Source organism: Lepidochelys kempii, chromosome 7, assembly GCF_965140285.1.
Source record: "Lepidochelys kempii isolate rLepKem1 chromosome 7, rLepKem1.hap1, whole genome shotgun sequence".
In the NCBI taxonomy this organism is placed as follows: Eukaryota; Metazoa; Chordata; order Testudines; family Cheloniidae; genus Lepidochelys; species Lepidochelys kempii.
Window position 1 is genome coordinate 42,339,007 of NC_136386.1, and position 25,759 is coordinate 42,364,765.

General features: G+C 40.7%; 1 protein-coding gene across 1 annotated transcript in view; it reads left to right on the plus strand.

Annotated features, from left to right (window-relative positions):
- RFT1 (RFT1 glycolipid translocator homolog) overlaps window positions 1–23,678 on the plus strand; it is a 39,447-nt gene extending 15,769 nt beyond the window's left edge. The window contains exons 10-13 of the mRNA XM_073352394.2: window positions 2,343–2,487; window positions 6,130–6,235; window positions 9,616–9,865; window positions 15,317–23,678. Of these exons, the coding sequence (XP_073208495.1) occupies window positions 2,343–2,487; window positions 6,130–6,235; window positions 9,616–9,865; window positions 15,317–15,481 (666 nt within the window). The 3' untranslated portion in view covers window positions 15,482–23,678. The remainder of the gene's footprint in view (window positions 1–2,342; window positions 2,488–6,129; window positions 6,236–9,615; window positions 9,866–15,316) is intronic.
- Window positions 23,679–25,759: the final 2,081 nt, after the last annotated feature.

Sequence of the window (25,759 nt, forward strand, 5' to 3'; positions counted from 1 at the left end):
AATCAAGTTTTTTTTTTTGCAGGATCATGACTAAGAATGTTTTTTTTGGAGGATCAGAGTTGTAAAAAGAAGTGAAATAGAAAATAAAGAAGGATTGGAGAGGGGTGAAAGAGTATTAAAATAAACCAACTGGTAAAATGCTAATAGGTCATCCCATCTCAAAAAAAGATACATTAGAATTTTTGGAAAAGTACAGAGGAGGGCAACAAAAATGATCATGGGTATGGAACAGCTTCGATGTGAGCAGAGAGAAAAAAGACTGGAACTTTTCAGCTTCGAAAAGAGATGGGGGTGGAGGGGACGGGAATGTGATAGAGGTCTATAAAATCACAAATGGAATGGAGAAAGTGAATAAGGAAGTGTTATTTACCCCTTCATTTACCACAAGAACTAGGGGTCACCCGATGAAATTAATAGGCATAGGTTTAAAACACAAGTATTTCTTCACACAATGCTCAATCAAAGTGTTAAACTCATTGCCAGGGGATGCTGTGAAGGCCAAAAGTATAACTGGGCTCAAAAAATAATTAGATAGGTCCATCAGTGGCTGTTATGGTCAGGAATGCTCTAGGTGTTCCAGAAGCTGTGACTGGATGAAAGGGGGTGGACCATTCAATTATTACTCTGCTCTGTTCATTCCCTCTTAAGCATCTGGCACTGACCACTATGGGAAGACAGGATGCTGGGATAGATGAAGCATTGGTCTGGCCCAGAATGGCCACTCTTATGTTCTTAAGTAAAAATGAATAAAGGGAACAAAACTCCATAGTATGGTATTTCCCAGAATGTTCGCTTCAATGTTAATACACTGCGAAATAGTTTTACATAAACCTTACCCAACTCATTTGCACACACCCCATTTAGGTTGTCTTATTCTAGGTTAACTGACAAAAATGCTCCTAGTTACTTTGTGTAATGCTTTGAAAATATATGGAACTCAACAAGTACTATATAGTTGTATTGCCACTTACTACACTAAAAAAATAGGGTTTTTTTTCAGTTTTGAAAAGAGAATAATCAGATGGGACTATAACTGAGCTATTTGAGATTATGAAGTGCATAGTAAAAACTGCCTTGTACTGCCTTTTCATGGTGGTAAATAACAGTACAACAAGGGAAGTGGGAAGTGAATTATAGATGCAAGTCTATGTAAGGAATACTTCATAAAATATAAAGTTCAGCCTCTGGAATTTACAAATAGTTTAATTGGATATTTTATTTTCAGTAGTACTTGTTGGTACACATGATAAAACAGGGTTAATAAAATCTCTTGCTTCAGGGCATTGGTTGATTGGTGCATGGGGTAACAAATGTATATTTTCTCATGTTCAGTATTGTATAATTGGCCAAGCGCCTTATAAATTTTCACATTTCTGTCACTTATCTAATATAGGCCAGTGTTACGGAAGGGACACTAGAGTTAACAGACTGTTCTGGTATGGCAAATGCTGTGTTCCTGCACAGCAGTAAAAATTGTACCTTTGCCACTCAATCACTGTGGCCTTGGGAAAATACTTTGCCCTTCTCAGTTTACCACTAATTCAGTGAGGCTTAATGTAATGTATAGAGCTTTGAACATATAAAACGCCAGGTAGATGACAAGTATGTTAAGATTAAAAGTGTATGTTTGTACACAAAATGTATAGGGATAACTCAAAACTTAACAAAAAAAAAAAACGAGGAGTACTTGTGGCACCTTGGAGACTAACATTTTTTTGGGCATAAGCTTTCATGGGCTAAAACCCACTTCATCGGATACGTGCAGTGGAAAATACAGTAGGAAGATATATATACACACAGAGAACATGAAAAAATGGATGTTGCCATACCAACTGTAGTGAGACCAATTAATTAAGGTGGGCTATTATCAGCAGGAGAAAAAAAACTTTTGTAGTGATAATCAGGATGGCCCATTTCAAAAAGAAAAGGCGTACTAGTGGCACCTTAGAGACTAACCAATTTATTTGAGCATAAGCTTTCGTGAGCTGTAGCTCACGAATAAATGCTCAAATAAATTGGTTAGTCTCTGAGGTGCCACTAATACTCCTTTTCTTTTTGCGAATACAGACTAACACGGCTGCTACTCTGAAACCATTTCAAACAGTTGACAAGAAGGTGTAACAGTAGGGGGAAAAAAGTACTTCTTTTTTTTTTTTTTTTTTTGCTGATACAGACTAACACGGCTACCACTCTAAAAACTTAAAGAAACCTTTACCATCTCTCTAAAGCAGTAGAAAAATGCTCTTCTTTTTTAAAGTAATTCTTTGTGAAAATGTCCATGAAAATAAACTGCAGAATTCTGTAGCTTCTGATTCATGTAGATTATAAAATTCTTTCCCTAGGATGATATTGCAATGGCTGCAGCAGTGTTAGAGTCATTGTTAAAACTCGTGCTTCTGGTTGGCCTGAGCATTACAGTTTTTGGCTACGCCTATTCTCAACTGGCTCTGGATATTTATGGAGGTTCAATGCTCAGTTCGGGATCAGGTAACTAATCACTTTTTGCCAGTTTTAGAAGTCTTTCTGAACAGAAGATGCAGATTTATTGAGTTATTTTACAAATCACATGTTGTCAGTCGAGCAAAATTGTCTGATAAGTAGAAAAGCACTTCTATCTGCTTGTGCATGAGTTTCTGCATTGCTGTCTACAGTATCCTGCACTGACCTCACTTTGGATAATCTGCTACATCCGTTTGTTCAGTTATACACCCCTAATTTCAGAATTTAACGGCACTAGGGAACCAACTTGCCAGGTAGCCGTTGAGAACTGCCATGGAAGATAGACCATTGCTTAGAAGCACTATGTAATTACATTTGGCTCTAGACAGATTTGAAGCTAATAATTTGTAGGGTTCTATTTTATTCTTTTTGCAGGGTAATCCTTTGGGAGGGGGGCATTCCATGTGTTGCATTTTCAGATTTATGTAGCAATTAACTGGTATGTTTATAATAATGGATATCTTTATGAGAGTGGTGTTACAGATGCATTTTATATACAGTTTTGTGTGTGTCCAGTTCATCAGTGCAGCTGTAGGTTTCCATTATAACCTATTGTTGTTATCCTTCATTTCAAATCACATTTGACAGGGATTTAGAGCCAAATTCCTCCCTTGTGCATACATATCCAGCTCCCGTGGAGGCCTGTGGGTTAGTTTTGTCTATTTGAGTCCAGAATTTGGTTTTTAGTATTCAAGCTCTAAGTAGTTATCTTCAGTTTTAATCTGCTGGAGAGTTTAATTAGTGATCACATAATTTTTTTCAAGATTTCCCATGGTTGAAAGTTACTTTAAAAGGTAATGTGTGTTTGGTTATTCCATAATGCAGTATTACCAACCCCAAGAGAGCAAAAATCATGAGTCAATCTTCCACAGTCCCAACAAAAAAGATATTGTGGGTTCTTTTTATTGGTTTTCCAGCTTCTGAATCTTTAGGGTCATGTTCTGAAGGCTTGCTTTGCAACCAAGAGGGCTACAAACTTCTTTATTTTTAAACATGGAAAGCTGAGATGCTTGCTTAATTACATGATTCCAGGAGCCAAAGGTTGAGGAAAACACCAAGTATTATGAGACTTGTGATAAAAGTATCAGAGCTGTCAACAAAACAAAGAAGGGTGTGTTTGTGTCTTGTGTGTGGCTTTTTTTTTTTTTTTTTTTAAGACTAGCAAAAACATTTATTTGAAAACTGCTTCTGTACTGAGCATACTATTTGTAAATCTATAAAATTATGATGCAGGTCTGTGGCAATCGTTATATGTATTATTCAAAGCTGTTAGATTATTCAAAACAGTAATCACTGTCTCAGTAGTATTCACTGGGGGTGATTTGGGTTTAAGATTTAACAGTTTCAGTGCAGCTTTACATGTTAAAGGGTAAAACGTACAACTGGAAAATAATTTCTATAGGCTGTTGGCTTTTCTTCGTAGCCCAGAAGAACTGACACTACTCCTAGAGACTGGTACAAGTCCTTTTTCTCCTGGCTTTCTTCTACCTAACACAAAATCAACACATCAACTATCCCTGCCCCTAATCTGGGATCTGCTGGAGGAGCCTATGCATTCCCTACATGTTGGCTATCTATTGGCCACTTGCCTGAGAGTCACCCTGCTCCAGTGCCTGATACAGGTGCCAACCTGCTTCCTGTAACTTTCCTTCCCCCACCCTATCCATGGGTTTACTGCCAGAGCCTCCCCACTCCTGGCAGATCTCTTCCCAGCTGAGCTACTTGTTAGGTTTTATAATTGCCTGATCCCTAGCTGATTTCTCTCAGTTGGGAGGCAGCTGATCTGTCAGTTGAGGCTGGGCGCAATTTCAGTTAAAGGGTCAGCCTTCCTGAGACATTTCACTTCAATCTGGAGACACTGACAGTGCCACAATAAGATATTAATATTCTGACTGACAAACACTTATATCTTTAATACTGAAAAATTACAAGGAAAATGGAAAACCTTACAACACAATTTATTACATGGAATATATAGGAGCTTTATAGTGTGAAACATTGTCCTTTGAATACCACTAACTGAATAACAGGAAGAAAGTTGCAATTACTTTATTCAATTTCAAGATAATTAATTTGAGAGACATTGTAGCTCCATGAAGACCCTTGTTACTTATCTTTAAGGGGGTAGGCCGGACATAGGCTTGTAACAATTGCTGTTGCTTCTGCTGTCCTTTAATCTGCAATTTGATAGTATGGTGCAAAATACAATCAAAGAGGGTGAGCAATAAATATAAGGACTTAAATATTACCACCTGTTCCTCAAGAACTTTGGACTCTTGACAGATTAAGATGCATGTTTGGAAGCCCACATTGGTTTTTATAGAGAATTTTTAGCAATAAAGAAACATGACATGCATCAGTTGTCAATACATCTGTTCTGAGTACATATTTTATCACTAATCCTCTTAGATTTTTATTAATTTCAGGAAAATGAAATTTCTGAAAGTGGGTTGTTATAGATTAGCAGCAGTTAGCTCTTTTTATCAAGAGAGCATTTTCTATCCCCTTGCTTGCATCACTTGCTATCCTATTTCCCCCTCTAAAATGTAAAGGGGGAAATGAAAACAGCTGTTACTCACTGTGGGCCCAATCTATCAAACATTAACTGTACTTAAGGTATTAGCCTCTTCACTTCAGGAGGACTACTCGTGTGTTAAGTCACTCTCAAGTATATTCACAGGATTGGGTCCTATGAAGGTGAATTCCTAAATGTGACATGCTGACTTTTGTATCTACCCTGATTTTCCTTGAGTATCTGTCAGTTGTGTTAAATTATTTCATTTCCCTTTTTTCTTGCGTGCTTGTAGCCTGACTTTGATTGCCTGTATGTGCATCTGCATAGAGTTGAAGACTTTCTCTTCACCTTAAAGATATGTGCTGTACCGTGGCTGCTCAGGAAGTTACTCCTCAGAACTGAGACAGAGGGATAGTGCACAGTGTAATAACCCTGATCAATTAAGTCTGTTTTTTGGGATATGAGTTCATTTGCCAACATTCATTTTTTGCTACCAAAGCAAACTGAAATGTTAGCTGCCATTTTGTAATTTTCTCACCTTTACAAGTTCACGTGGGAATCTTTCTTTTTTAAAGGACATTAAACCAGTTTCCAAAACTAGGTGTAGAATTTTTAACTCCTTTATAAATCACCTATGTCCCATTAAAAATATTCATGTAACTCCCAGTTTAGCACAGTTGCTATCTGTTTCTTATGACAATATATCCGGGCTGGAGTATATATCTTCTCCCTTGCTTCCACCTCTTGAGAATTAGCCTCAGACTTATTCCCTAAATCCTCTACAATAGACAATGCTGGATTTAACAAGTTTTTGTCTTTCTTAAAGAAATCTCAACTATTAAAATATCCTTTTGACTATGGGGGAAAAAAAGATCTGAGCTACAAGTGATGTCCTTGGCTTTTTGTTTAGTCTACTCATTTTCTTGTAATGGTATTGATAGGAACATGCCTGTGTAATTTAGATTACAGATTGAACTTGAAAGTAGCTGTAATGGTAAAATCATCATTGAAAACATTTGTGGGGTTGATCTTTGAGCACCAGTAGATATAAGAAGTATATACATGAGGCTTCATTATAAGAATATTGGTTCATTTATTGTTTTATTGTTTTTTAGGTCCTGGTCTCCTGCGCTGCTATTCTTTATATGTCCTCCTACTTGCTGTCAATGGAGTAACAGAATGTTTTGCATTTGCTTCTATGTGCAAAGAGGAGGTAGACAGGTAGGCAAGAAGGTTTGTGGATCCATTAATAGCCCCTAAAGTGTTCCCGAAAAGCAAATTTGCTGCAGGTGTGACTGTCAGTCTACAGTGCATCTGTACCTAGAGGGAAGGCTTAAGGGGAGGAGAGCGGGGTGGGAAAAACACTTCTGAAATTCAGGTGCCTTTTTACACACTGTTGTTTCACCACTTAAGCTTCAGTTTTGATTTTCACATCTTCAGTGCCAGTTCTAAAGCAGTGATACATTCTCAACTAATATAAATATGATCAAAATGTTTAGACTCTGGTTCCTAAGGTTACATACCTAAATCCATACGTATGTGTTTCAGTAAGTAACTTGATTTACGCTTTGCAGCCAGCACCCACTCCTCCCTTTGAGGTTAAAGGGTGTTCATAGCTTCTCAGCACCTCTGAAAAACAGGCTACTTATTTAGCAGCCTAAATATAAATTAGTTGGATAACTTGGGCACATATAAATTTGGACGTTATATACACAGAATACATATCTAGTCAAAGTATGAAATGGAAGAAAATATTTGAGGGGGAAAAAAAATCCTAAACCTTAGTTTCCATACATGTGCACATTGAGTAGTTTTAAAAGTATCTTCCAATAATAGCAATATTTTTTATTATAAAATATATTGCTTTAGTAATACATCTAATTTAAAAATTTCAGTTATAAAAATATTCCATCTCAAGTATTTTTCTGAATGAATGAAATTTCCTGTCTATATTTTCTCATATTTCGTTGACTATTTTAATTGCTAATTATTTCCTATTTTTCTGAAATCTGTGCTGATGTGCAGCAGAGGCTGTTTTAGTTGACTGGGAGAAGGGTTGATGCATAATGCTTATGACTACCAGCTTTGGTCACTGTTAAGTGGCACTAGAAAAAAATTTTTGGTTCCAAACTTTTTCAAGGAGAGGGTTTCACTATAAAGAATTTGCCAATCTCAATTATAGATTTGACTCTCCTTTAAAGAAAAATATATAAGCACTAAATACTGTATTGTACACCATGTCTTATTACCTTATTAATTCTAGGCAAGTGAACATAAATATTTGGCAGCACAAAAGACAGAGTATTAGGCAGTATATCAGTTAATTTGGTCCAGGGTTTTTATAATACATCATGAAATAGCTGTCTTATTAAATAATATACATAAAACTCATTGAACTTCAAGTTTTGTCAAAAGTTTGTCAAAGGACTCTTTCATGGAAAACCTAGTGTCAACTCCCCCCTCCCCCCCCGCCCCCATCAGCTCAATTTCTGCGGCATATTGGTGAGTTTAAAAGTGACATAGTTATCAATATAAGAGGACTGCCAAAATAGCATAGTAATATAAGAATATTCATAAGACTATTTTTGGATTGGCAAACATCCTGCCTTGAGGAAACAGGTTTGTATGTCATGTGACTTGGCACTGAGAAAGTTTTCACATTTATATTTTAAACATGTATACTGTTTTGACCAAAGTCTTTATTAGATTAAATTATCAGACTTTACAGGTTTGAATGTCTGAGCCACTGATCCATTTTAAATGTCAATTTAATTAAAAGTTTAATTTTCCAATTGTGAACTTTTTATTTCACTTCATCAAAATAATCCCCAAAATTGAAACTTTAAAATTAGTTACTATTATTAGATTTTAAAGCTAACTTTTAACACATTTTGTGATAATTGCCTGCTTTCGTGAGACTGTATGCCTATCATGTCTTTTTGGCAATCTAGGCAAAAATATGGCAGCATACACTGCGTTTTAACCACAACCTTATGGCAGAATAATTGCTGTCATGGTATAATTATTTTCTGTTGATTTGAAAAAGTGCTATATTAATTGCGTCTCATTTTAAATTTTCAGTTTTTGTCAGATGTACAATGCATTTTAAGGCTGCAGATTCATGATCTGTGCTTAATTGGGAAATACAACAGCTGCAGAGTGTTCATATAATGGAAGACAGCAGAACTTGTCATTATCAGCTGTACTAATGCTGCCTTGAAGTTATTCACTGTAGTCTTTTAGACTAGGGCTGTAATGTTGAATTAATCCCTATTTTCCTGAATTAGTTATTAGTTCACATCTATTTTAGCTGTCTTTCTGGGTGTGACTTTCAACTAATAAACTTGTTGCAATTCAGGATGATCATGTATCAACTGGATATTTTTCTATGGATACTATAAAGAAATAGAAGTTGGATCAAGTGAAGTAAATTTTCATCTAAGTTTCTGTAGGGGCAAAATGGTTGGTATAGCTCTCTGCACACTGATTGCACATATACTTCATGTTGGAGTAACCACATGTCCAGCAATCCGGAAGACATGCATAAGTGCTTGCTGAAAATTAGTAGATGTTACACACATGCAAAGAGTGGGGTGTGTGTGTATGTGTGTGTATATAATATTGAACTGTGCCATATTAAAAATTACTACTGCACTTTAGTTCAAATTAAAATAGATTAATATTTCTTGCCAAAAGTGTTTTTATTTAGACTATAGCCCTTTCCCAATATTGGCTATTTTAAAAAACTATGTAGTCCCAGAAATTAAGTAGGCTATAACTATACAGTTATATATTAAGTTTTAATGACCATCTGGCTTTGTTTTTTTAAGTCAGAACCTTGTTCTGTTCTATTAAGAGGTGGGCTTCATCTCCCAACTTCCTTCACCCTCTCTATTTATAAAGGCTAACAGACTGCTGGCCTTACTAAAACTAGCAACAGGCCTTTATTCAGCAGCGTGCAACAACTCCCTGTTACAAGACTTTTGCACTCTTGCTTTTCATATACCGAGAGAGATTTTAGACTGAACCAGCTGACTTGCATGATCTTTTCAAAGTGCTGATTTGTAAGTGAAGTAAAATTTTTAACCAAGGTTTACAGAAGTTTACGAATGTGCCTCTTGTTAAGAATTTATAATATAGGGTAGAAATCTTCAGATTTTGCAAGCTTAATTAGTCAAATCTGGTAAGAGAAATCAGAAATGTATAGTTCACTATTAAAAATAAAAATCTCACACTTAATGTGGCTCTTCCTTTGTTTTCCTCCACACCCTTCAGCGAGCCGTTTTTATGAACACCTCTTAATTTGATCCCTACCCTACTGTTTATGTTCAAAATTAACCATAATTTGGTTTCTTCTTTTAGGGGGAAAAAATTGTGGGACTCTTGCTGACATGGGTGATAATGGATAAATATTTTCACTGCATACACTGCTTAACTCAGAGACTAACAAATTTATTTGAGCATAAGCTTTCGTGAGCTATAGCTCACTTCATTGGATGTCTCTTAAGGTGCCACAAGTACTCCTTTTCTTTTTGCGAATACAGACTAACACGGCTGCTCCTCTGAAACATTGCTTAACTTGTTTCTCTTTTTTCCTTTAGGTTCAATTTTGTTATGCTGGCCTTGTCCTTCACATTCTTGTGCGTCTCCTATTTCTTGACTCAGTGGCAAGGCAGTGTAGGCTTTATCCTTGCAAACTGCTTCAATATGAGTATTCGAATAGCACACAGCATTCACTATATCTACAATTACTTCAAAGAGAGCTCTTACAGACCTTTGAAAGGGCTGCTACTCTCGCCATCACTAATTTTTGTTTATATTATAAGTGGAGTAGTCACTGTTTTTTCAGAGGTGAGTGTTTCTCAGATTTCACTATCATTCTTGTAAAAGTTTGCTCATGTCAAGTAATTAGAAAATATAATTAGTGAGATTCTGATAATAAAAAAACTAAAGGACATGCAAGTAGAGTATGAGCATAGGCTAATAAAATGCTATTACAATTTTGCAAGGCTGATTATATGGTATATATGTATATGAGACAAAGGTGCATGATGATAAATGCAATTTATCACATGGGTATTACCATACATAGTGGTGTGTGTGTGTGTGTGTATGTACAGAATATCTATCAATGCCACGTGGCAGGGGTCTGATAGATTAATGAATCATGCTGTTTTTTCCCATACCATCTGTTCTCTGCTTACTAATCAATCTTCATGGATCTTATTTCAATATCTCCAATCTCCCAACAGCTTCAAACAGCAATCAATAAAAAAAAAAAACTTGCCACAAAAATGTTCCCTCTTTTTTGCCCCTGCCCCGGCACCCCCTCACCAGTATGTGGCATTCCTCCCCCATTTACACCTACCTAGGGTAGAAGATGGGCAAGGTTCAGTCCTGCAGCTTAAGATTTTCTGTGGCAACGATTACATGAATTAAGTCGAATATCCCATGGCTCTGAGGGGTAGAAGCTAGAGCTTATATTGGAAAGGGAGATTCTTCTTCGAGTGCTTGCTCATGTCAATTCCATTCTAGGCATGTGCACGCCCATGTACACAGTCATCAGAGATTTTTACCAACTGCAGGGTCAGCTCTGGTGCCCCCTTGAGTGCCGTGTTCATGTGTTGGTATATTAGGCACCGCCACCCTATGCCCTCTGTTCTTTCTTACTGCCCGAGAGGTTGGTCGGATCACCTTGTCTTGCACAGCAAGAGTGTTAGCAGTTCTTAATAGCCCATTGTTATTCCCTTTCTATATAGTTTGTAGGTACACTTTAAATAAGTGTTTAGTTTAGTGGTTAGAGTACCAGCTGGAACTTCACCCTGGAGCGGGTTATGCTCTGTTCTCCGGGCTTTAATCTATGTTCATTGTGCAACAGGCCGATGCCTCTCGGTGATCCTCCCAGCAGCTGTTTGAAGTGCTTGGGAGAATCCCATATAAAGAATAAGTGCAGGATTTGCAAAAACTTTCATCCCAGAACCCAAAAGGAGAGGGACATCCACTTGAGAGCCCTCCTGATGGAGACCATGCTGCGCCTGACATCAGAGCCCTCCCCACCGGATTTCGCTCCAAGCACCTTGGCATTGGTGTGACGGCCCTGCTGGCATTGGGGTCCTCCCAGCACTGATTTCCCCCCCTCGCCGGTGCCCAAGAAGTGTCCAAAGAAAAAGGGCTCCCTGGCACCGTCAAAGGAGGGGAAGGGGGCTCTGGGCAAAAGACCAAGTTCAGGCCACATGCACGCCCCAAAGTTACATGCTACGGTTGGACCCCCTAGCCCAGCCAAGGATCCGAAACTCAGGAGCGGTAGAGGATCCTGACTTCTAGGCCAAAGACCTGGTGGGCCTACTAGTACAGCAAATGCCACGCCAGGTGCTGGCAGTGACTAAGGCCCTACGGCACAATGACAAGCCAATCATGGAACCTCCCCAAAGGGTAGGGGAGCACCTTTGGTCCCTGAATCACAGGCATTCACTCCTGTCCCCACAGCCTAGGACATCAGTCGCCGGCTTGAAGGCACAGGTCCCTGGCGCCGCACTCTCCTTCCATGAGACACAGATCAACGGAACCGACGCACAGGTCCCCACACTCCTGATACCAGCCAGCCTCCCGCCTATGATCACCTTAGCACAGATCTCTATCACCCAGGCTCAACCCGACTCAACCCAGACCTTTGGAACACATGGGGTCCAGAGACAGGCGTTTTGAAGGTGCGACCTAGTACAGCGACCCAATCAAGTACTTGGATCTACCCTCCTGTTCTTTCCTCAACTGCCTGTGCCTCTTTCGATTGACATGGTCACGAGTGGCATCTGACTGTTGGATGCTCAACACAATATCCTTGGCCACACCCTACAGTTCTCGACTGCTCCCCCACATCCCTTCCCTGTCTCTCTTTAGGGGCCCTTCTCATGAGCAACTCCTCGCTCAGGAGGTGGGAAAACCTCCTAATGTTGGGACTGGTTGAGGAGGTCCCTCGGGATGTGAAGGGAAAAGGATTCTATTCCCAATATTTCCTAATCCCGAAAGCAAAAGGGGGCCCAAGACTCATCCTGGACCTGCCTCACCTCAACAAGCATCAAGCAACAAACATCTCAAGAAGTTGAAATTTCACATGCCCTCCGTGGCCTCCATCGTCGCTTCCCTGGATCCAGGTGTACTGCCCTCGACTTTAATGACACATTTCCATTTTCCCAGGACACAGACAGTTCCTCTGTTTTGTGTTGGGCCAGCACCATCTCCAATTCACGGCACTGTCCTTTGGTCTCTCATCAGCCCCGACAATATTTACAAAGTGCATGGCGCCAGTGGCCGCTTACCTGAGGTGTTTGCAGTGTTCACATTTACCCATGCCTCAATGTCTGGCTGATCAAGGGCTGGTCTCCACATCAGGTGTGGCGGCACCTTGATTTGATTTGCTCCACATATCACAATCTAGGTCTATTCATAAATGAGAAAAAAATCGATGTTAGTTCTGGTGCAGCGCATAATGTTTATAGGAGTGGTCCTTGACCCTACTCAGGCCACGGCCTTCCTCCCTGAAGCCTGATTCTGTGCTATGTCAAACCTAATCTCATATATGCAAGACCACTCTCTCACCACCACTCTCACGTACTTGAGGCTGTTGGGCCATGTGGCAGATTGCACTTATGTGGTCTGGCATACACGGCTCCGTCTCAGGCCCCTACAGGCGTGACTGGTGTCGGTCTGTGTCCCCAGCAGGCACAACATAGACAAAGTAGTCAAGGTTCTGGACCACATATTGTCGTCGCTCGCTGGTGGTTGTACCCCGCTTCGGTGTTGGAGGGAGTCCCCTTTGTGGCCCCATCAGTTATCCTGGTTTGGATCTGGGGTGAGGAGCCCACCTGGGCATTCTTGGTATGTAAGGTCATTGGTCAAGTTGCGATCGCTCCTTACATATAAATGTCAGGGAGCTCAGAGCAGTATGCTTGGCCTGTCAAGATTTTCTGCCTCATATAAAAGGCAGGGTGGTTCAAGTCCTGATGGGCAATACTTCTGCTATGTTCTATATCAACAAGCAAGGTGGAGCCTGGTCCTCAGCTCTTTGCCAAGAAGCCCTCAGGGTCTGGAACATTTGTTCAGCTTGCCATTCATCTCGTGGCCGCACACCTCCCTGGGACGAGAAACATTTTGGCAGATCGCCTCAGCAGGACCTTCTCGTCTTGCCACGTGTGGTTGCTCCCTCCGGAGCTAGTCAGCATAATTTTCCAAAGGTGGGAAACTCCCCAGGTGGACTTGTTTGCATCCAGGCACAATAGAAAGTGTCTCACTTTCTGTTCGATTCGGGGGACTGACAGAGGCTCTCTGTCAGACGCTTTTCTGCTCCCGCAGTCGGGGGCTCTGAAGTACGCCTTCCCTCCAGTGCCGTTGATCTAGAAGATCTCTAGTTAACCTCATGAAGATCAAGCAGGACAGAGGAAAAGTAATCCTGATAGTGTCATCTTGGCTGCACCAGCACTGGTTTGGTATGTTGCTGGACCTCTCGGTGGCTGCCCTGTTACAGCTACTGCTCCAGCCAGCCCTGTTGTCTCAGAACCATGGCAGACTGTTACAGCTGAAACTGAGGGTGCTGCACCTGACGGCCTGGCTGCTGCATGGTTGAATACAGATGAGCAGATATGCTCGGCTGGTGTCCAGCAGGTCCTGCTGGGTAGCAGAAAGCCCTCTACCAGAGCAACCTACATGGCCAAATGGAAACGGTTTACATGCTGGACTTCAGATAAAGGTATTTGACCCCGAGAAGGCCTCACTGCAGTTAATCCTGGATTATCTCCTGCATCTTAAACTCCAGGGTCTCTCTCTTTCATCTGTTAAGGTCCACTTGGCCGATATTTTGGCCTTTCATCCTCCGATCAAGAGCAGGTCGGTTTTTGCCCATGACATGATTGCTAGGGTCCTCAAGGGCTCTCGCACCAGAGACCCTGTTCCTCTGTGGGACCTAAATCTTGTGCTGTTGCGGGCCACGGGAGCCCCCTTCTAGCTTCTGGCTTCTTGCTCCCTCCTCTCCTGAAAGGTCACTTTCTTGGTGGTAATAACGTCTGCCCACAGGGTCTCCGAGATTAGGGCACTTGCCTCGGAGCCACCCTTCACGGTCTACAACAACAAGGTTCAACTGCGACCACATCTGGCCTTCCAACGCAAGGTTGTTTCGCAGTTTCATATGACTCAGGACATATTCTTACCTGTCGTCTTCCCTAAACCTCATAAGTCAGAGGAGGAAGCACAGGTTGCACTCTCTGGACATCAGAAGGGCACTAGCTTTCTACATTGAGAGGACCCAGTCTTTTCATAAGTCACCACAGTTATTTGTCGCAGTGGCTGACAGGATGAAAGGTTGTCCGGTGTTGACCCAGAGAATCTCATCTTGCATTAGTGCCTGTATCTGCTACTGTTACAATGCTGCCTTTGGTGGACCAGTATTGCAAGCTGTACGACCACGAACTCCGAGTCCACCTCCATAGATACTGCTTGTGAGTCACCTTGAATGGAGTCGACATGAGCAAGCACTCGAAGAAAAAATGGTTACTTACCCACCTTTCATATCTGGTGTTCTTTGAGATTGTGTTGCTCATGTCCATTCCGTTACCCACCTTCCTGCCCCTCTGTCGGAGTTGTCAGCAAGAAGGAACTGAGAGGGCATAGGGCTGGTGGCGCCTGATGTGCCAACACATGAGCGCAGCACTCAAGGGGGCATCACTGCCAACCCTATGGATACCGCGAATGCAAAAATCTCCAGTGACTGTGCATGTGGGCACACACACACCTAGAATGGAATTGACATGAGCAACACATCTCGAAGAATAACAGTTAACAAAAAGTAGGTAACCGTTTTCCCCCAGATTTCCAATACGTCCGTCTTTTAAACATAGGTGGATATATGGTTGCAGAAATGAAGGAATGTGTAGCCTTAATCTCAACACATAACAAGAAAATAGTTTTCCTAAGTATATCAATTAGCTTCATGTGTGCATAGTGAATGGTATATGATGGCATATAACTTCTACAATGATCAGGTATATACCAAATGTTTGTTTATTTTCATAGAAATTGTATTCTAAAAATATTAATAGGGCCATTATTAGCTATAATATTTTGTAGGTTCAAATTATGCTAGCCAAATCTATCTGATTGCTTTGCCTGAGACTGGCAGCCGGATGACCACCTCAGTAGTACTGGTATTGTGGTCAAGAGAAGTATTAGAGCCTACTTGTCATTGATGCAGAGCATCCACCTCTCCATGAGTAATCTTTCTACAACTGCTTGATTACTTTGTTTTCTTTGTAGGTATTCTTGTGCTGTGATAAAGGCTGGCTTGCAAGGCTGATTCACATCACTGTGGGAGCTCTGTGCTTTGCAGCAACACTTATCACTATATTCTTCACAGAGACCAAGATGATTAACTTTGTTAGAACTCAGTTCCTGTCACAATATACCAAGAAAGAAACTTAAAATGATCATGTACGGAATAATTATGTATTTTTATGTTTGCTACAAAGGTATATTTTATATATTAAATATGCACAGGATAAGTTTTACACTGTGTAGCTGAAATGGAAATATTTGGCAACCAGATACTATTTCCATTTTCAAATAATTTAAACTCATAAAAGCTTCCAACATAAATTATACCAACCCTGAACCAGGTAATTCTCCTTGTCATTCTTATCAAAGCTTTTTCCTTCATAACAGTATTGCCTAACTTTGTTTTTTAGCAGAATGAAATAACTAGGACTTACACTTCCTTGTAAGTGCAAGATTTCCTTGCAAATCTTCCTTGTGGGATGCTCCCATTGTTACAAATGGGACTACTAAGTGTGATGGTGTTAAAGAATTAGACTTTACCCACTTTTACACAACTATCAAATATTAAAATGGATGAATGACCCTTCCAAGTAAGTGATGCCACACTTAATTATTAAGAAAAAAAAATATATATATACTGTGTTCAAGGAGAACAACGCTGGACAGTAGAGCATGAACTAATAGTAACTTAATAGTATACAGAAACAACATTATCCAGTACAAAGAAATTGACTTACTAATGTTGGGAAACATGAAACAATTTGGAACAGAAAACTTCAGACATTTTATGTTATAAACAAATAAATGGAATGCACAAACTTGTATACATATGCATGTGGATTGTGCAAGAGTGCTTGTTTTTCTACATACTGTTTACTTACCAGGGTATTGACTAGTATGCCAAAAATGTACTTCAGTGTTTACTAAAGTACACAATATTGTATTTTGGAAGGAAGTTCTGCAAAATGTAAGCCCCTCTCTGTTCTTTCTCCTGGGTGCAAGTCACAGCTGAAATTTCCCAAAGTCCAGAAGGTCAATAGAGTTAAACTTAAATTCTATAACTTTTATTTTATCTTTATTTTTAGTTAATTTATAAATACTAGTGCAAACAAAAATTTAAATAAAAATATTCCCTCATAATTCACATGTGTGAAATATGTCCCAAATGTCTGGATGACCAAAATGGCTTGTGTGTGTGTTGTATTATAATATATATATATATAACCTTCCATCTAACAATGAAGCTTATCTTTTCACTTGCTCACAACTTTCTGAATAGTTGCCATGGATAGACTCCAGGGTTAACCTTAACCCATATGTGACTTTTTTGTTGTTGAAAACTGGAGGCTTTGGAATTAGAGAAATACTAATGAAGCTTAAAACACATTTAGCATACTTCTAAGAACTGAACTCTGAAATTTCAGATTTCATAAGTGGCAGGTTTTTAATGATCAACATTCATTTTGCTAAGTTTGGACAGATCAAAAAAGTCAAGTGATGAAAAATATGTGCTGGTGCATGTACAGTGTGTGGTTCTTACTGAATTTTTAATTGTTAGTTGTCTGAGATGCTGTGGAGTTGTGTAAAATCCAGTATGGTAATGTTATGAACTTAACTCAAAACTACAAGAACACAAGCTCAGAACTAAGCTGTAGAGTCCAAATTGTCATCTCCACTTCTAGAGAAAGATATGTGAAAATGTCAATAACCGTCAATTGTGCAAAAGCACACATTTTTGGCTAATTGTGCTTTGGAAGACTTGGCCAGGATACACTTTGACATGCATGTTATCCCAGGTTTGTTTATGAAATTCCTGCAACAGTTAAAGCTGAGCCTGTCACAGTTGACACCCTGATTAAGTAAAGCATTATTAAGCACTATGCTTAACTTCAAGCACATGTTTAAGTCCTTTGTTGAAATCCAGCTTCTGTTCAGCACACGCTTAAATGGGCTTTGAACTGGGGCCTAAATATCACAAGTACCTGGCCCTTGCTGTTGACCCTCCATCCCTTGAGGGTGAGATGGTAATCTTATGGTATGGGTGAGAGGCAGGAGTAGATGATCTGCTAATAAGGCTGTGCTGCCAGTAGGAAGAAGTCTGGGGAGCAATGTGTGGATTTCTTGGTCCTCCATTTAGTTGTTCTGAAATCCCTGATGCTTCCCAATGATTCATTGGAATAGCAGAGGGTTTGAAGGCAATGAGCCTCATCCCAATCCCGTTTCAGGAAAGGAACTCCTTCTGACACTATCTCCAGCTGCACCAGTTTGAACTCTCAGGGTTTACTAAATTATTTTGTTTTCCTCTGGAGGTTTTTCTGTAAGAGGTCAGGATTTGGCTTGTAATAAAGTAGTATATACCATAAAAATACTTCAGCAAAATGTCATGGATTTGAGAGAGAGAGAGAGACCTTTACAGACCTAAAAATATATTTTTGCAGAAACTTGGGTGCATAGGGTCTTTCCTTATGTTGGTGGTGGTGTTTTCAATTCTTAGCTGGAAGGTGGTAGTAGCCTGATGCTCTGCTGCTTCTGTCTGTCTGGGTACAAAGTTCTTCTGATTAAAATGAATGCAACAGTTTCATTTAAATGTGTCCATTTGAATAGGTTTGGCTTATTTTTGTTTGTTTTTCCCTCTCTATTCTCTTACAACTTTTTTCGTGGCTTCTAGTTTATTACAAATACAAATACAAAGCTCATGCTCAAATAAATTGGTTAGTCTCTAAGGTGCCACAAGTACTCCTTTTTTTTTTTTGCGAATACAGACTAACACGGCTGTTACTCTGAAACCTACAAATACATTGTGGAGTACCGGGCCTTGGATTGCAGAATGTCTAGATCTTTTCCATTTTGTTACATATTTGTAGAGTTTTATTACCTTCGGGTATTACTTCATCATCTAAAAGCACAAGACAGGAGTCAGACTTCCAGATTCTATTCCAGGCACTGTCATTTTATTGTTGTATGACTTGTGACTTCACTGTGTTTTCAGCATCCTAGTCCATAAAGTGAACTATAACTACATCATGGAGTATTGTGAAGTCTGAAAAATTTGTGTTTATGTAAAGTGTTCTGAGTACCTCTGATATAAGATGCTTTAGAAGTATGAATACGTTTTTTACCCTAATCTTGCCTGCCTTCTCCAGTGTGCCACAAAAGCTTTTCTTCATATCTGGCATTTTACCTTTGCTACTAACCATTTTCCCATTGATGAGATGAGGGTGGGAGACCTTAACGTTGTTCAGGAGAGATGATGTGCTATTTCTAACAATTTTGTCTAAAATAAGTAGTATACAGTTTGTAGTTGAAATTCTGAGTAATTTTCTTAAAAAGAATTGTTGCTTTGATTACCTACTGGAAAGGCCTTGGAAGGTTCTTTTTAACAATTGAACATGTCTTGCCTCCCAGTTAAGTGATTCAGGTCCTGACTGTAAATAATTACTGCAGGTTTAACCACTATTGATGACCAAATCAGAGAGGGTCTAATTTAATTTTGTCAATCAGCATTGATCAGTTATTCTTGTCTTTTTATAATACTGTATCTATTTCATAGATTTTCAGAAATTTAAAAAATTAGGTCATCTGGTCCATACCCTGGCCAAAGACCATATGATTTGCAACTCTGATTCTTTGTTCAGTCTTTTTAAATAACACTAACTTTCATAGGTTCTGATGTGGGAAAAAATATTGTGGGGTGTAGATGGGGATAGGATAGAGTAGAATAGATTAATAGTAATCAGCCAGTTGCCTTCAGGAAAATATTAATATGGTTCAATAAACTGTTGCTCAGTTACAGGCTTGGAATATATTCCTTTTTACGTTAAAAATGTGAGAAAATAGTAAGAAACTGTGAGGCTGAGAGATAGGAAGTGTAGGCCTTTGAAACTGCCTGCCTCAGTTCCTCGATTTTTGCAGGCTTTAATGTGAATGTTGTTCATAACTTTCCTGTATAAATTTTTTGTTGCAAAAATAGTGATTAAAATTTCAACCAGGTGCCGCAACGTAGTTTCAGTCCCCCTGTTGTGGATCCTGTTGTGGAGCTGCTCATAAAGCCTATGTCTTTGGTTCCTTGACTTTAGAGAGGCTCAAATTATTTTGCAGATATGCTGCAAAGACCTGAGGCTGAGCCTGGAGGAGGGCTAGTTTGCCTCTTTCTCTTCTGAAAATAGAATAATTATGTTGTGTGCTGATGTCAGATTGCACTGAGAGGAATGAGGTTAGCAGTTGTTGCGTTCTAAGAGTGTAAAATAAGGATACTATTAAATTTTTTTACTGTTTTTGTCTTAGTGCATATGCCAAAGAGCTTACAGTTTCTTATATTTATGTATAATACCGAACACGAAGAAGACCTGAATGTAGTTGAGATATCTAGGTACTGTTATACAAATGAATCCATTTTCACACATGAAGTCACCCCGCAGACTTGGAAACTTTTATAACTTTTCCCATGGAATTTAATGGGAAAATACGTTTTGTAGTATTCCTGTGAGAAGCATGGTGAGCATATTTGCTCTGTTTTCCCCTTTGCTTCTGCCTAACTTCATGGATTTGTAACTTGGACTTATTTTTAGTTATGAAAATATTAGAATTTTTTAAAAAATTGAATCCATGCTTAATGTTTTTAGCAAGAGTCTTATGTAAAGTCACCTTGATTTACATAACTCATAATGAGTTTACATACTTTAAGGATTTGCGGTTGCTGACATGTTTCAGTTGGATTATACAGGAATCTATTTTGTGTAGAGCCCAGTCCTGTTCCTGATGACTAAAGGAGCAGGACTGATTCCCAAATTTGAAACTCTGTTTTCTAGTGTTTGTTTTACCCATAGCAGGTCAGATCCTGCTTCTCTTGCTCCCAATGAAATCATGTATTGTGATGAAAGTGATCAAGATTTGTCCTTATATAAGTAACATCTGAAAGCCTGAAACTGTTGGGAATTAACCTTCTGAGCCAGTCAGATGCAGGCTAAATATTATTCCTATGACTGTGCACATAGTTAAATTGCCAGACTCTCTCCTTTCTGACATATGTATGCAGATGAATTAGTCCTTAATATTATAAATATCTCATTTGCTAATTAAATCTCAAGGATAGCAGGAAATATGTTGTTTACAAGAATGTGAAATTAAGGCGGAAAAATTCATAATATTGATTTGCATCATCAGTCAGTGCTCAATTACTTCAGTGCAATCAGTTCCACTACTTAGTATTCATTTTTAACTGAAAAATCATGGCATATCAGAGCCGTATAATATTAATGGAATAAATGGATTCATCAATGAAGCGCTACCTCATTTTTGTACCTAATCAGCAATATTACAGAAGTCACATTAAGGATTTTAATAATCTTCAAGATAAATGGACAGAAATTGTCTTTAAATTTTGTATCAAATGCTGCCCACTTTTTGTATCATTTTCTTTTCTTACACAGTGCATTGTATTGACATTTAAATTTCACTGAAATAGCTGCTGTTAGTGCACAAATTGGCTTTCAGGGTGGGGAATAGGGCTGTGTGATCCAAGGAGAGTCCTGCTGGTTGTTCATACAGGGCTGCCAGGAACACTTTGTTCTTTTTTTTTTTTTTTAAATTCCCCTAAATACCGTTGATTAAACAATTACATCTATTTAGTGTTTGCTTTTCTTGACTGGACAGCAAGTGCCTTTGTGAACACAATGTTCTATTTGTACAGTGTTAAGCACACTTGGTGATCAAATAATAAATGATAATGATAATTCAAATACAGTAGGAATACCTAAAAAGTAATATAGAGCCGTACTTGTCATGAAAAATGTATGTCCTGAAGGCAGGGCAGGTTCATAATATTTAATATATTTTTATACTGTGTGTTTTAAGTGATATTTTCTGGTAGGTAAACATCCAAATTTATAATTTGGTATGGAGATTGATGAAAATGATGCAAGGAGATATGTATACAGATGAATGTTGTATCAAAAGAAGTAGTGCAACCACTTAACTTATAAATATATGCAGTTAAGAACAGGTGATTAGTGCAGCATTGAAATATCTTTGCAGGAAAGTAGGCTTTTGGTGTAGAATAGGTATAAATCACAAGGTATAGAGGCCTTTTTTAATAATTTTTTTCTACAGATTGACCGTATGTTCCAGAATGCGTGTTTCAGTGTGAATAATAGAGGCACTAATTGTGTGTGAGTATTATCTGGTATGGGTCTTTGTGCTAGTGCTCTTATTTTTGTACATTGTAAATAGAATATTAGCTAAAGCTGAATGGTGTTTGAACTGATCTTGGAACTTTCAGATTCAGTGATTAGTTCCATGTTATTTCATCACATCTGTCACACGGGGTAGGACGGGAGATGGTGGCACAGAGGTAAAGTGACTCTCCAAGGATCATAAAGAAGGCCAGTAGCAGAGCTGGGGAGTAGAACTTCTCTCCGAAGTCCTAGTCCAATGTCCTGTTCACTAGATCATGCTGCCTCTACTCTAGACAGTATTTGAACAATTTTTTTTTCCAGATCATGATTCAAGAAATCATGACACACATTGACCCTTCTGCTAAGAGTGTTGGTGTAATGACCACAGACTATTCAAGGAATCCGGTTCATTCTACACCTGAAAAGCTTATTCTTCTTGCCTTTATCATTTACATTTCTGTGGACATCTACTGAGAGTATAAAGGGCAGGCATTGCTGGGCTAAGGATGCACTTTCGTTCTGGACTGCTATAGACCTCGCAAAAGCTTTAATTCAGGTGCTTGGGGAGAATGGCCTAATGCAATTTCAGGAATGTGATTTCTATAAATGTAAAATCCTTCACTATTTAAGACCATATTCTTTAGATAATCCAGGAGCCTTAGGAGATTAAAGTTTAAGGTTTTGCTGAACTCAAGCTTCAGAAAGATTGAATGAAATATATAGTTAACATGTCATTCATATACTCTGGCATAAATGGTTGTCAGTACCTTGTTTATAATGGCAGATGGTGTCAATGGAGTTACAGTAGCGATAAAGTTGTGATTTTCAAGAAATGACTGAAGTAGTAACACTTCTTACAGTTGCATTGCTAAATATGAAGTCCATCCAGACTCGGTCACCAGTTGGGGTAGTAATGCAAACCACACACTTGTGGGCACTCACTTTCCCTGCCTTACACTCCATGTAGTCATTTAGACTTGTGCAGCTGATGTAAAAGCCTGTGATTTTGGTTTTGGAAGTTGCATATCTACTTTGCATTCACTTTGCATTGGAATAATTTACTCTACCATGTGCAAAGCAGAGCCTCTACTACCTCAGTCCTTTTTTCTTTAAAAAGGTTCTTGTTCTGTTTGGTTTGTAAGTTATTTTGTTGAGCCAGACCCTTTACATTTGTTGCACTTTGCAGCTAGGGAAGGAAACATTGGAATGTGCTGAGTCTGGGCCCCTGGTGCAGTCCAGAGAAGATAGGAAGAGCCTGAGGTAGCATGTAGCTCCGTGGGGTCTCAGTGCCCCTACTCCCTGTGGAAAGCCCTAGCATCCAGGCTGCAGTCTCTGTCTCTCTCTCTCTCTGCTGCTGCCCTGCCTACAGCCTCCGCTTCCAGTCTGCAGTGCTAGGACTCTGGCAAGGGCTCCAAATTTGGTGGGGATGTGGGTGCCCCAGCCCCTTACCTCCCGTGTGGGAAGTTGGTTTCTGGTCACAGCTAAGTTTGCAGCAGGCCTGCAGCCAGGGAGGACATGTTCCAGCGCTTCCTTGCATGAGTGCAGCCCTGAAAACCTGCCTGTGGCCAAGGACTTTCTTCCAAAAATAAGTTGCTATGAAGTATCATGCCTGTTGCCAATATCCGAGTTCCATTAACATTGAAGTCAAGGGGCCAGGTCGTTTCTAAGCAAAGTGCTGCTATTAAGTGAAAGCTGTTAACATCAGGATTGCTATTAAGTGGTATACACTGTACCTTAGATAGGATAGAAACCAGAAAACACCCCCCCACCTCCCAAAAAAAAAGCTTATTTTAAATCATAATTAATCTTAAACCAGCCTCCAGAATCAGGCTCCTCCACAGCATCATGAGCGGTGAACACGTGGGGTTGGAGATCTATAGGGCTGAGTTGCAACGTGCAGCACTTCAGCCAGAGGCTGGTAGAATGTGGCCTATGCTTGTGGAAAGCGGTAGGGGTGCTGCCTTCTCAGCTATATGCCACAGCTGGCATCAGAATTTTAAACCCTGCATTTCCTGCCTCCCGCCAGCAGAGAGTCGAGCTGCGGGCTTGGCTCAGCAGCGAGCTGCACGCTCTACTTTTGGTCTCAGTGGAACAGTCCCAAGGAGCCATGACCCTTCAGCCATGGCAGGGCACGTGAGGCATGAGGAGGTGGGGGGGGGCATGCAAAGGGCAGTGGGGTGCAGAGAGGAGCAGGAGGGTGGTTGTAGTAGTGGTGGCATGGCTGGGGGGGCTGAAGGGCAGAGAGGAGCTGGGGTGAGGGTGGCACGTCTGGGGGGACTGAAGGGCAGTGGGATGCAGAGAGGAGCAGGAGGGTTGTGGACTGGCTGTGGGGGCTGAAGGGCAGTGGGATGCAGAGAGGAGCAAGACGGTTGTGGAATGGCTGGGGGGGCTGAAGGGCAGAGAGGAGCTGGGGGTGAGGGTGGCATGGCTGGGGGGCTGAAGGGCAGAGAGGAGCTGGGGGTGAGGGTGGCATGGCTGGGGGGGCTGAAGGGCAGTGGGATGCAGAGAGGAGCAGGAGGGTTGTGGAATGGCTGGGGGGGGGGGGGGGGCTGAAGGGCAGTGGGGTGCAGAGAGGAGCTGGTACCAGGAGCTTGGGTAGACAAGCAGGTACCACTCCCATTCTCTTTAGCACAATGAATCTGAGGCAGAACACAGTAAAAGACAGTCATAAGACAAGGATACAGACTTAATAAAATCAAATAGTGATTCGTAAGTTTTACATAGATTCTTGAAATCGTCATACCATCTCTTTTTGTCTTAATTATTTGTATCTGGGGTGCAGTGATGGCCTTTGGGAATGTACTAAAAATTGTGAGTAAGGCAGGGTTGAACAAAGGGAGTATGACAAGTACTGATTGCACAGTGACAAAAGGCAAATTTACTCTTGAGAGGATGCATCTCCCCTTTCTATTGCAACATGCTCCTTGGGTCAAGTGTAAAGTTGCCCAGTCTTTTTGTTATGTGGACAAAGTGATTTAATAACCAATTTTTCTTCTTTGAGTGCTGTCCCTGGGGGTGCTCCACTGTAGGTGACGGTGCATCCCGGCGCCGTTGATCGGAGATCTTCAGTAGCAGTGCCTGGTCAGGATGTACTCACTCAGTTGGTATCTCCCGTCTTGTTGGAATCTTCCTGAGTGCATGCATCCCGCACCCTCCTCAGTTCCTTCTCAACCGTCCTTGGCTGAAGACGGGACTCGGGGCAGTGCTGCCTCTCTTCCCTGGTCTCTGTAGGAAACAGTAACAAAGAACATAGAAATAGTTATTAGTTACATCCCAGTTGTTTCCCTTTCTTTAGAATAGTTACATAGTTTAGTTACTTAGTTTAAAAACAAACAAAAAACCACTTATTGCCTCAGGCTTGTCTCCTGCTGAGACACTTTCCCCTACCATTTCTAATTCAATATGCCAAGGGCTTCAGGATTCAAGAAGTGTGTTTCCAGTCAGGACTCCATGCCAAGATCTCATGGGCACTCACGATGTGTGAAGTGCCTTGGCGAAACACACGTCCCTGCAAAATGCCTTCACTGTGCAAGCCTCAAGACCAGAGCTCGTCGCAACAGGGACCTGCGGCTTAAAATGTTACTAATGGAAAAATCTCTGCAGCTGCCTTCGGAGACGGGGAAAGTTAAACCCTCTCCCTCACTCTCCCCGGCCAGATCAGAGCTAATTGGGAGCATGGCTTCACCCTCTCTGTAGCAGATGCAAGAAGCCCAACAGTCTCCGAGGAGAAACTTTAACAAGAGTACAGGGTCTCCCGCGAGATCCTTACCCTCTGTATTGACAGCGCAGAATGTGGGTGGCTCAGGCTGTCACAGCGCCTCAGCTGTGCTGGGAAGGCTTCCGCGGCCCCGAGCGCTTCAGCGCTAAAAATAGCCGCAGTGAGGACTGCGCGCTCTGCCCCAGTGCCGGGAAGAAAGTCGGCACCGAGCCTGCCTCGCGCCCCGGCACCAGCAGCGGACCCCCTGCAGGGCTGCTCCACACACCCCGGGGCACCAGTGAGGCTTTCAATTGACAATGCGCTAGAGCACAGTTCAGGCTCCGCGCAGCCCAGGGAGCAGGAGCAACAGTTTCTCACTCAAGGTGACCTCTCAGTACCACCTGAGCCTAACTCCCCACTCCTGGACACACAGGGCTCATTTTTTGAACAGCCGCTCTCCCCACCTGAACTGGCTACCTTTACTGATAGCGAACCTGATGTACAGCAGTATTCTGATACTGATACTGATACCTTTACTGATGTACAGCAGCAGGT